This window comes from Lepidochelys kempii, chromosome 4, assembly GCF_965140265.1.
Source record: "Lepidochelys kempii isolate rLepKem1 chromosome 4, rLepKem1.hap2, whole genome shotgun sequence".
Classification (NCBI taxonomy): domain Eukaryota; kingdom Metazoa; phylum Chordata; order Testudines; family Cheloniidae; genus Lepidochelys; species Lepidochelys kempii.
Window position 1 is genome coordinate 32,477,507 of NC_133259.1, and position 12,301 is coordinate 32,489,807.

Sequence of the window (12,301 nt, forward strand, 5' to 3'; positions counted from 1 at the left end):
AAATGTTTATAATGGTCAAGAGTTTCAAATGGAATTAGTGATTTTGGGCGCTGTCATGTACACATTAGGTTGTAGGGCTGCTACTAGCAGGTCAGGCTTCTGTACCAGGTTTGGACTTGCTACAGAGCTTCCATCCTGGAGAGAGATACAAGAGATGTGTTCTTAAGATACTGTAATCCACTGCCAAGTATGGCTGTTACCAACTGAGGTAAGATATGTTACGCATGAAGCCACCTAGTTTTAGCATTCCAGCACAGGCGCCTTAAGTTTTGGCTGTCCAACTTGAGCCACATCAAAAGGGCCTGCCTTTCAGAAAGTGCTGAGCACCCACCCTCAGAAAATCAGGCCCCTTCAAAGTGTGTCAAATTGGCTGCCAAAAATCGCTACTTTTGAAAATATTGGCTGTTGTTTTTTCTCATTTCAGCCATTCACTTGATCGTAGCGTGTTTGAATTTACTAACAGGGAAATGGCAAAATAACAGGCTCAAATGGAATTATTTAATTTAAAATATTGAAAATTATTTAATTAATACAGTATTAGACTATGTGAAGGAAACCTTCATTACCTCCTCCTGTTAATGGTGAAAGGACGGCACCCTGGTCTCTTCCTTGGTAACTGATGGAATTCTGGCTGTGGTCATTCCCAAACTTTCCTTTTATAGAGTGTGAGGCAAAAATGACTTTTTGGTGGGAAAACTACCTTCCCAGTCTTAATTTCACTATGTGTTCTGTTTTTGATATCTCATTTTATGTGTTTACTTACAGAATTTATTTTATGGAAACTTAGTTTACATAATTGATAAGCTAAAGGAATTTCTAATTCAGTTATTAAGAACACCTGTTGTAATAACCACTTCCTTTGAGTTAAAAATATCTTTCAGTGGGTCATAATTTGTCATCACAGACGTTTTCTGCGATTTATGAAATGTCCCTGATAAATGACAGAACGTAATTGAGATTATAAACACCCCCTTATCAATTACCCAGTCTTATTTATTTTAACATACTTCCATAGGGTCCCTTCCCTGGATGTCTTGGCTATCTTTGTAAGGTCAGGGTAAAAGGTTACATACATTCCATTACTGGGTTCACTTTCCCTTCATGTACTAGGTTCAACTGAAGGACAAAGAACTTTTCAGTTTCAGTAGGTATAGGGCACTAAACATATAAATATACAACATAAAAAGGATTGTGGTTAACATGTAAAAAAATTATGAGAGTTTAGCATACAGAAATCATGAAAGGTTAATATTTACTAGTAGGATTATTTAAGTCGAATCAACAAAGACTTCTGAGAAGTTATAGTAAGGAGTAAAAGTGGAGTTTAGATGAGGTGTATCCTACATTTTTAGAGAAACTATTTTTTATTTTTAGTGTTCCTATCCTGTGCTCTCTGTGATTATTAGAATTAATTCCAAAGAAGGCTGAAGTTCTATTGAATCTAGCCAACTCTTGTCTAGATCTTCTGAAATGTTGCACAAGAAGTTGAAGTAAAAAGTGTGGGGGCATGTGACAGCTAATCTCTTTAGCAATAAGACTCTGAAATGTAAGCATCTTGTTGGAAATGCACCTAGTTCTTTGCTGCTCTTTGTTTTGCTTAGAAGCTTTTCCTTGCACAAATTGGGCATGTAAACTCCTTTGCATAGTCCAGTTAAATCCTATTGGTAGCTTGTCAGCGGAGGGTGGGGGGACGGGAGTTTTTTAAAATTGTTCAGTGAGTCTGTTTCATAATGGAAGAATTTGCCTGAAAGGATCTGGGAGTGTTTTGTGTATGTCCTCTTGAAGAACTGACATGGAGGGAATACCCCAGTTTCTTCAGTCTAAAATGTTTTGGAATGTTTCAGCTAACTCCTCAGAAAGTGAAAATGAAGCTCAGTCAGTCTTTTCACAGACTGAGCACAATATAGTCGCAGCTTACTTAATAACAGCAGGTATGAAGGTTGGTGGGTTATTTTTTTTTTTTAATGGGAAGTTAGGCTTCAATATTCATTTTGGGTTATTGCCAATGAAATATCTTTTATATACAAAAAGCAAAAGGTCTAGTGTCTCTCAACTTGAAGGTAGATGAGTAGATAAACAACCGGTGACTGTAAAATGTATAGAAACTTCTAAAATGAGGGGTACAGTTTAAGACTGCATTATTTAAAAAAGTGTATTTTGCTTATACGTGATTATAGCAAAAACTGCGGAATTCTGCCAGTGTGCAAAAGGAATAAGAATAGAAGTTGCAACATTTTGCATTTTTCACTGATATGCTTGAAGTTATCCTGATATGCCTCTGAGGGTCACATGTTCACAACAATGTATGTGTAATCTGAGCATGTGCATGGGTGTCTGTGTGGAGGTTGTAAGCGGAAGTGTTGGAATGTCACTGATAGGGAGGGGACTGCTCATTGATGGGAGATAAGGAGACTCTTGTTTCAGTAGTATGTTTGTTTCACTGATGACCCATTTTTAGGAAAAGTAGCACACATGTTGGGGGCCTGATCCAAAGTCAGTTTACTCCCACTCATTGCAGTGGGCTTTGGGATAAGAGTTGGAGGAGCTGAGATCAAAATATGAAATAAATAAGATCAAATATGAAATAACTTTTCTTCAAAACTTGTTTATTTCAGTACGATAACTGAATGTTTCAAAAGTAAATTCTTTAATTCTACAATCTAGCACATTTAAAAATATGTCTGGGTTTATTTTATGCCTGTTCAATTGAAAAATTAAGCCATTTGAGGTATACATATTTTTGTTAGGAAATATTGTAAGTTTTGGGCATACTTTTTCCAACCAGTTTCAGCGTTATTAGTTTATGAAGAATTTTCAACTAATTATTCTGATTTTTATGGTCTATGTGCAGTAATTACGAAGGTCAAATTTTACTCAGTGAATCTTTTTTGTATAGAATTTGACAAATCGTTTTTCTGTTTAAGATGAACTCATTTAGTTTTTTTGATACCAAGGCTGATATTTTAAACAGCTCTAATCTTTTTTAAGTTCTCCTTGTAGTTTTGCTAAGAATCTATTGTATTCAATAATAATCTATTGAAACTCCAGATATGCTCTTTTACTCATTGGTGCCACCAGATCATCTGCAGATAAATGGATAATACTGGCACTGTCAGAAATGTAGGTCATTTGTCCAGACTTTGATTTAACTCAAATTGACAGGATTAGGGTTGTAACAATGTCTGGTTTATCAAATAATTTGACCATTTTATGAAGAGCAATATTACCAGGAGATACAGAGATTAGCAAAGGCAAAAACCTCTCCTCTTTCTCTCCCACCTGGGCAACTGACATGTGGGTCTGTTGTATGTATTTGCCAGTTGTGTAAACCTACAGTGCTGGGTTTTGAGTTAAAGGGACATAGTCTACCCAACATTCACACTTCTGTCTGAAAACATTTTACTAACTGTTACAAATACGGTCTGAAATAACTGTAGCTGAAAAATCTTTTTCTTTTCTTTTTCCTTTTCTCTTTCTTGTTACTTTGTCTTAGTTGATTAGGGAAGCAGTGCTAGCAATGATTGCAGCTATAGTATGAACCAAAGTTAAGTGCAGGAACTTTTGCCAATGAGTTTGGTCCATTTCTGAACACCTCATTCTAACAAATTCACATCCTGAACATGTTGGTCAGTAATTGAGTTCCATTGTCATGGGAGAAAGAGCTCATCAGTGGAAGACTTTAATCTCATTGTATTAGTTAGCAGATGGAGAAGATGACAAAGGAAAGGAAATACAGATACAGTGGTCACCATTAAGTCAACATTTATCAACAGCTATCATGCTATAGTATCAGCAGATATTTCACCATGCTCTGAAAATGAAATAACTGCTGGAGCTTGGTTTACAGGGTGGTTATTTTTTGTTTTAATGTTGACCACTGGTATGCTCAAACCATTTCTGTCTCTGTGGCTTGCTCACAATGGTGAAATGGAACCATCTTAAATCAAGTGCTTCATAGTCACAGAATAGCTTCATTACAAGTGAAGGATTACTAACTGAAGCTGCAAACTCCCTCTGTAGTTAAAACATTGTATCTATTCAGGAGTTACATTCTACTTAATTATTTTGAAGTTCACAGTAACAGGGTCCTGCTCTATTGCCTGTTGAATAGAGACTGCCTTAATTTTCTTCCCGTCCGTTAGAAAGAAGAATAAGAGAGGGGAGCCCCCTTTTGCTGTTCTTGATCAAAAAATGTACAAGGCTCTGTTACCTTGATCGTGGCAAATATCACAAGGTTTAATTGAGGAAATCCTTTCATGCCAAGACATCTCACAGAACAAAGTGGAGGCATCCCTATGCTATTTCTGAATCTGGATACGTTTTTCCTTCATTTTAATAGTTTGTGCTGTGCCGTTCCTGCCATTGGTAATCATCAAAACATATGTGGCCTTTAGGTACACTCAGCACCTTCTTGTCATTTAAATGCATGCTGTACAGGAAACTTTTCCCGTCTGAACACATGCCCACTCTGATAGCTGCTAATGTTCTGAACAGCTTGTGATAATAAAAAGAATGCAATATAGCTGAAAAATCAACAAGACTTTGCTACATTTGTGTTTAAAATATTTGATTTAAATATAATAGTTTCTGTAATAAGATTCAGAACTCAATTGGTGCTGTTGTTTCAGTTTCTCTGGCTGTATATTCAATGAGACAACCATACACTGATGCTCATTGTGAAGCTGTCCCTACTGGTTGAGAATGTTGGAAAAATTAGGGTGCTTTGTTTTAAATGAAATCATTAATGGAGAGACAAGAAAATGGAGACTTCATTCATATTGATCCTGCAGATAGCATGCTGAGCACACGGAAAATAGTGTCTCCAGCATAAGGGCTAGTGCTCAGCACAAAGCAGCTGTGCAGAATGGCCCTCACTTTGGGTCCAACCATGCTACTCGTGAAGCCAATTGGAAAACTCAAAGGAAGCAGGACTGGACTTAAAGGAGTGGAATATATACAATGTGAGCAAACTCCTATGCCTGCAATGAACTGACCACCGATGAGCAGGGAGGAAGTGGGTGTGCCTAGGATGGAGATGGATGATCAAGGCACTCTAGCTTACTCATAATTTAGCACATGCAAATTCTGTGCATAGTAGCCATTTTCATTATTTTAGAGTTCTGCCGCAGAGCTGTCCTTAGCAGAAAGCAAGTTACTGCAGTTGCTGGGAGGGTCTTCCACATAAAGGCTTCTGTTGCATCTTGTGAAGCAGTATCACAGCCAGCAGCTCAATGCCAGAGTGTTTTTGCCAGCCCAACCAGCCTGCCGCACCCACTCCTTTCAGTGTACTTCATTCTGCTGGATCATGACAATGCAGTGTGTTCAGCAGTGCTAGTGAGGGCTCAGCACTACTTCAGCAGGATGGAGCTTTTAAGATTCTAGTCTGAGAGATTCTGGATACTTGCCATACCCATTGAGCTCAGATAGTGAGGCCCTGATTCATCAAGATACTTTTTGTACCTTTTGTACTTAAAATTAATCATGTCCTTATAAACCTTAGTGAATCAGAGTTTGAGACCGTAAATTAGGAAAGCTCTCTCTGTTAAATATGATCTCTGCAGATTCAAATAAACCCATTCTATATTTAGATTTCATTATGAGTATGTATTTTGGTTTGTTACTACCTATACTGTATCTTTATTTCTGCCACTTGTAAGGCTTCCTTTTTCTGTGTTTTCACAGGGGTGATAAGCCTTCTCAGTAACATAATTGTGTTAGGCATCTTTGTTAAGTACAAGGAACTTCGGACAGCAACAAATGCAATTATTATTAACCTGGCTTTTACCGACATCGGTGTTAGTGGCATTGGTTATCCTATGTCTGCTGCTTCAGACCTACATGGAAGCTGGAAATTTGGCTACACTGGATGCCAGGTATTTGGGATTTTTTTATATTAAATCAAGGACCAAACAAGTACTAAGCAATTAAACACAAACCTGAATATATGAAAAATACCTTCCTTTTGATTTTTTTAATGTTCTTTAGCAATGGGTCCAGGTCTGGATCTGAACTTCCTTAAAATTCAGTGGTATATGGCTCTGAGGAGTTGCTTAGGACTCATTGCTAATTTTCATTATTTAAACTTTGGAAGATTATTGAAGCATAAACTTGTATTGATGTTAAATATACAATATTAAAATAACTATAATAAAGTAAATCCCATTACTTATTGTAGAATTCATGGATGCTTCTCATCACTCAGTAACCAAGATTTTCAAAGTAACTAGTGATTTTGGGTGCCTCAATCTTTGGGTGGTCAAACGGATACACTTTAAAGTATCTGATCTGCAGAGCTTGGGAGCTTAGCACTTTCAGAAATCAGGCCTCTTTAAGGCATGTCTATTAAGGTACCCATAAAATAGACTTTTGCATAACCAGTAGTCATCTTGAAAATCTTGGTAAATATTCAAAGAAATGGCCATCTTATTTTAGAATTTGCACAATTTTTCTCTCTTCATGTAAAATTGTCACTAAAAACATTGTATCATTAGCAGAAATGTAATAATCTTTGCTTACTGCACATGCAGTTACTTAAATATGATTTTAAATGAGTATTTAGCAGCCATATTCATTATACACCCTGCAAATATTTGTCTGGCAAAAATTAAACAGGACAGCAGAATGCTCCCAACAAGATCTGAAATCACACACAACTTGCCTGATTGCAGATTTAATTTCAAATTCAAATTTTAGCCAATGTTCACCAGCGATCCAGGGCAGCTCATTTAATTGCATCTAGGATGACATATTTTGTGGATGAGATTTGAGAGTTTCCACTGTGCCTTGATTTGAGTTCTTAGGATCTTCAGAACTCTAAACTCAACTTGATCTAAACTGAAGAAATCCTGTAAACTGAAATCGTAGAATAGTGTGAATTTCTGTTTATAACTTCTGCAGTAAGAAAAATGTTTGTGTTTCCCCAATATGCAACAAAAACATTAATTAAAAAATAAACAACTTTGCATCCCAGGATCATGAAATTCATTATTTAACATGAGTTAAAATAAATGGTGACTTTTGGCAAACTTCTTCAATGGGATTTATGAGGTCTTATGCAAGCACACTTATCTTAAAATGTTTAGTTTTACTTAAGCAACTAAAATTGTTAATAAAAAAAGGAGTACTAGTGGCACCTTGGAGACTAACCAATTTATTTGAGCATAAGCTTTTGTGAGCTACAGCTCACTTCATCAGATGCATCAAATCAATGGGTTAGTCTCTAAGGTGCCCCTAGTACTCCTTTTCTTATTGCGAATATAGACTAACATGGCTGCTACTCTGAAACCTGTCAAATTGTTAATAGTTTGTTAAACAAATTGGTCATTGATGAATGCATTGAATATGACCCATGATAACACTTAGCTTCAGGACACAGGAGGAGACTCAAACCTTTGGAAGCATTTGCAGTCGTAAGTGCAATGGACATGTTATCTTTTTAAATTTCAGATCTATGCTGCCTTAAATATCTTCTTTGGAATGGCAAGTATCGGGTTGCTTACAGTTGTTGCAATTGATCGTTACCTGACAATCTGCAGGCCTGATATAGGTACTGTTCTCTTGGATATAACTCTTGCACAAAAATGATCATTTTAATCATTTATTAGTTGACATCTATGAACCTTCATGCAAGTTCTTTTATTTCCTCTTGTGGAAACCTACTTCCAAAATTTGGGCATGGTTCTGCAGTAATTGGTTATGTGAGCTATCCCATATATAGCTAACAAAGTCATGTATATAGAAGGAAGCCATTGGCCTTTATTAGTGGAATGTTTCCTGACAATAATTGAAGCTGGGGGGGGACGACGACAAAATGGGTTAGTTAATATATTTTATTGGATTCACTTCTGTTGGTGAGAGCGACAAGCTTTTGAGCCACGCAGAGCTCTTCAGGTCTGTGAATAATTTAATAATACTAAGAAGACTAATTGAAGCTGACCTGCATTCTTAATATCATTCATTTTCTATATTGTATTTTTCCCTTGATCTTTATTATGGGTTTAAAAATTATAATGGTTAATTTTTTCACTTTCCCTACATCCCCCCGGTCTTTTTCTTTCTCTCAATTCTTTGATATGGCATCAGCAACATCTATTATTGCTAGCTTTGTGTGGGGGAAGGTGTGATAATGCTGAGATTTATTCCAGCTCTGTTTCTGGGTGTATTTAAATGTCATTTATCTGTGATATAGGAGAGCTTAAGTAAAATGGGTGAGCTGCAGTGTGCCAGGTGTTTGTAAGGATCATTTATAATTACTATGCTAATTGTCTTGCTTGGAAACATTTTTGGTTCAAATAAAACCTTGGAGAGAGGTAAAAGAATAGAGTGGTTTGATGTAAAAATATTTGCTTGGTTACAGGAAGAAGAATGACTACCTGTACCTATACTTCCCTGATCCTAGCTGCTTGGATAAATGCAGTCTTTTGGGCCTTGCTCCCTATTGTAGGTTGGGCTAGCTATGCCCCAGATCCAACAGGAGCCACCTGCACAATAAACTGGCGGAAAAATGATGCGTAAGATTTTGAAAACTTTGTTTTACTTTTCAAATGTAGACCCATCACTTATTTTTATTCACCACTGTGGTCAATGTTTTCTCCTAAGAACATACCATGCAATTTCTAAAAGTCAATGGCAGTTTAGAAGTAGATACTGAAGTAGTCTATAATAAATCAGAAAAGGATGTTAGAATACTTGACATTGGAAAGCGTTAGGAATCCTAAGTGTAAGAGTCACTGAGCCTAATAAAACGTATCAAGTTGAAGAAATTGTACTTACCTTTTGAAAATGTTTTTTCTGACTGTTTTATTAATAATAAAACATAGGGGAACAATGCATTTTTCAGTCATTTTTCAAAGCTGCACAGTTGTAATATCTTGTATTTATTTTTTGGCTTACAGGTCCTTTGTTTCTTATACAATGACTGTAATTGCTGTTAATTTTGTCGTGCCCTTAACAGTCATGTTTTACTGTTACTACAATATTTCCCGAACAATGAAACAGTACACTACCAGTAACTGCCTGGAGAGCATCAACATAGACTGGTCTGATCAAGTAGATGTCACAAAGGTGATGGAGGAGGGTCTTAATTCTTAAATTAATATAATGTTTGATTTTGATATTGGTAAGCATATATAAATGGTTTGGTCTATCAAACATTTTTTCTTGTTTTACAGATGTCTATTGTGATGATTGTGATGTTTTTGGTGGCTTGGTCTCCATATTCCATTGTATGCTTATGGTCTTCCTTTGGAGACCCAAAGAAGATTTCTCCTGCAATGGCCATCATAGCACCTCTATTTGCAAAATCTTCCACATTCTATAACCCCTGTATTTATGTCATTGCAAACAAAAAGTAAGTGTCCCATTTTTAAATTAACAGCCTCCATCTACTTTATGATTACTGGGCATCCTAGTTGTGTAGAAAGACCTTCTGTAAGATACAACAAAATGTTTAACAAAGAGATGGAAAGGTTAAACCAGTGTTGAGTTATCTGTGATGAGTTGGATGATCTTTTGGACAGGTTTTAATAAAGGTAGGGGGTAGTATCTGTGCTATATATGTCTGAAGGTGTCTGACAACATTTCCATGATATCTTCAATTTTATCCTCATAAAAATATTTTGCAAAACAATTTCAGATACAGTCCTTTGCCAAGATGGGATCAGGGTGAAATTTGAATCCTATCTGAATCTGGGACTGTCTGCTTTTAATTAAACTGGCTAAAACGTATGGCTGCTTAGGCCCAAGAGATCCTCAAAGTATTTAGCCTCCTAGCTTCCATTAAAGTTAGGAGGCTAAATACCTTGGAGGATCTGGGCCTTAGTGACATGTAGCTCCCATGGATATAATTGCTTGGCTTGGGAAGTGTCCTAGTGGGGTAGTTTGAGACGTTTAAGAGGAAACCTACAAAGCTGCTGGCTCCTCTTCTGTCAAAATAAAACTATATCATATTTTGAGCATAGGTATCATATTGAATTGAGATAATAATTTTGGGACATATTCCTGGTCTCACAAAAACAGCCAAAATCAAAAGGGTTTTGCTTGTGGTTCGGAAGTATACAGGGGTTGGGGATGCTGGAATCCTTCCCTTCCCATTCCCCAACCTGCAAGCAGGGTCTGGGACATCCATACAGATAAGCTGAACTGTTACTGCTGAGTAGTTGATATGGTCTGACTCTTCTCTCCAACCCTGTTGGTTTAGATCTGCCCTTTACCTAGACCCTCATGTACCACACAACCAGCATGCTTCCATTCACCGACTCATGTCCCTACATTTTATCACATAGCTGTGCTGGCGGGCAGCCCAACATGTGCTGGCCTGACTCATGGGGTCCACCAAGCACCACAGGCAGTGCTGCTGTGGGTGCTCTCCCCAGGGGCTAGGGCTGAGTTAAATCAAGTTCTAGAGTTTGCACCAGTATCCCCTGCTCGGGAAATGACCAGTGTTCCCTCTAATTTTTCCCACCCATGTGTGGAATGAATTTTGTTTTGTGCACCAATATGGAGGTGATGTGTGACAAAAAATGAAAAATGGGACTGTCCTGAAAAAAATGGATTGTAAAGGTCACTCGAACAAAATTCCACGCATGCTAGTTTCACACTGATGCAATTCCACAGACCTCCACAGAGTTCCTCTTGATTTACACTGGCAGAAGACGAGACTAGAGACTAATTGAATTCTAAAAGTTTTATTAAAATAAAAAGCCTTATTGTTATAGCACATTTGAGGAATTTGATCTTAATTTATCTCTGTTTTTGCTTCTTTATCTATGCCTCTAATCATCTGAATTTTTGCTTCCCTCCTCACATTGCAGGTTCCGGAGAGCAATCCTGGCAATGGTTCGATGTCAAACTCGGCAGGAGATAACTATTAATAACACCTTACCAATGAGTGTCTCTCAGAGCACACTGACATGACGAGAAGCTGCTTGAAAGCACTGCCACTTTATTTACCCTATCGTATATGTTTTGTACACTACATGGAAATAAGTGGTCAAACCTGGGCCACAATTAAATTTGTATTACACTGTAATAATAATCCACTCCAACATGCCAGTTTGTTTCTCTTTGTCTCAATAATATTTAATACAGTTTTTTGTAAAATGCCAAGATTTTAGTACTGAAGACTAGGCCAATTGGCATAATATGCTTATCCCTCTCGAAAGGCGATCGTGAATGCTCACTGTGTTTTGTAACTCTTGGATAGTGGTATAAAATGGTGTGGGAGAGAGGAAGGGAGAATAAAGCAGGATCTGCTTAATTGTGCTACAGTAACAGAAATAAATTTTGTGTATGCGTAATTCTTTTGGTATGTGTAATTTCGCTCTTTGAACTCTAAACCAGTTCCCAAAACTTCTGGCACAGTACTACTGTATCCTGCATTCCCTTCCGTGTCTTAAATGCACAGATTGATCTGACCTGAAAAGGTTGCTTCTGTGCGTACTGTAGTATGCAGGCCTATTTAACTCCAGTATTGCCAACTCTCTTTATTATCAGTTTTGCGATATTATGTGGTTTTCTGCCTTCTGGAGTCAAGTGATTATGTGAGAATCTCAGCTTTCATTTTAGAAATAGTAAGATTCTAACCTTCGTGACTGCAGAGAAAATCTTGAAAATGTGACCCAAGCACATGTTAGAAGTTCAAACCAGAAGGCAAGTAAACCCCCCCCCACATTTATTATTTTAAGAAAATCTCATGATATTTGAGGCCTGACTCATGGTTTTTGAATGCCTAGGGTTGGCCATCTTGGGAGAATCAGTTTATTCAGGGCTGAAGGGATGAATATCTTTTCAAAGATTCAGTTATAGGTGGTAGTTAACTTGATATTGGTATTTCTGATGTTTGGAGAATAAATATCTTGTCTACCAGTAATATAAAATATGAACAACATTCAGGCAGATCTCAACTAAAACTGCTTCATCTAACTACAGCGACTTAACATATTGAGTTCACTTCCTCTTATCCAGTTGCTGTGCCTTTTTTAAAGAGACACAGACCCTTTTGGAATGCTGGATGTTGAACTTTTTACCTTTCACTGACAATAAAACAGAGAGAGAATATAGTTTGTTCTGACATCTGCTAATCTGTTCTAAAAAGCAAACATTCTAATGCTTCAAGGAAGAATGAAGAACACACATTTTAAAGCACAGTCTAAGGGGATTTCACTTCACATGATATTTTTGGTGCTATCAATTGATAATCAGTAGATGGCACCAACAATTAGTTTATTTCTTTGACTGTTCTATTAACATTTAAGTTTTATATGAAGTCATCTACATTCTTTTCAGAATGCAACTATTATTT

At 37.0% G+C, this 12,301-nt stretch overlaps 1 protein-coding gene across 1 annotated transcript; it reads left to right on the plus strand.

The window, feature by feature from the left end:
- The first annotated feature begins 1,690 nt into the window (after positions 1-1,690).
- Positions 1,691-11,256, plus strand: RRH (retinal pigment epithelium-derived rhodopsin homolog). The gene is made up of 7 exons (XM_073340049.1): positions 1,691-1,931; positions 5,683-5,873; positions 7,447-7,546; positions 8,357-8,510; positions 8,895-9,063; positions 9,171-9,349; positions 10,812-11,256. The coding sequence occupies exons 1-7, from the start codon at positions 1,793-1,795 to the stop codon at positions 10,912-10,914; spliced, it is 1,035 nt and encodes a 344-aa protein (XP_073196150.1). The 5' UTR covers positions 1,691-1,792; the 3' UTR covers positions 10,915-11,256.
- The last annotated feature ends 1,045 nt before the right edge of the window (positions 11,257-12,301 follow it).

Bases quoted from the DNA above. Each gene is read 5' to 3' on its own strand.
- RRH (XM_073340049.1), top strand. From the start codon at position 1,793: ATGGAGGGAATACCCCAGTTTCTTCAGTCTAAAATGTTTTGGAATGTT. The intron at 1,932-5,682 runs GTATGAAGGTTG...GTGTTTTCACAG, and splicing joins AGCTTACTTAATAACAGCAG to GGGTGATAAGCCTTCTCAGT. The intron at 9,064-9,170 runs GTGATGGAGGAG...CTTGTTTTACAG, and splicing joins ATCAAGTAGATGTCACAAAG to ATGTCTATTGTGATGATTGT.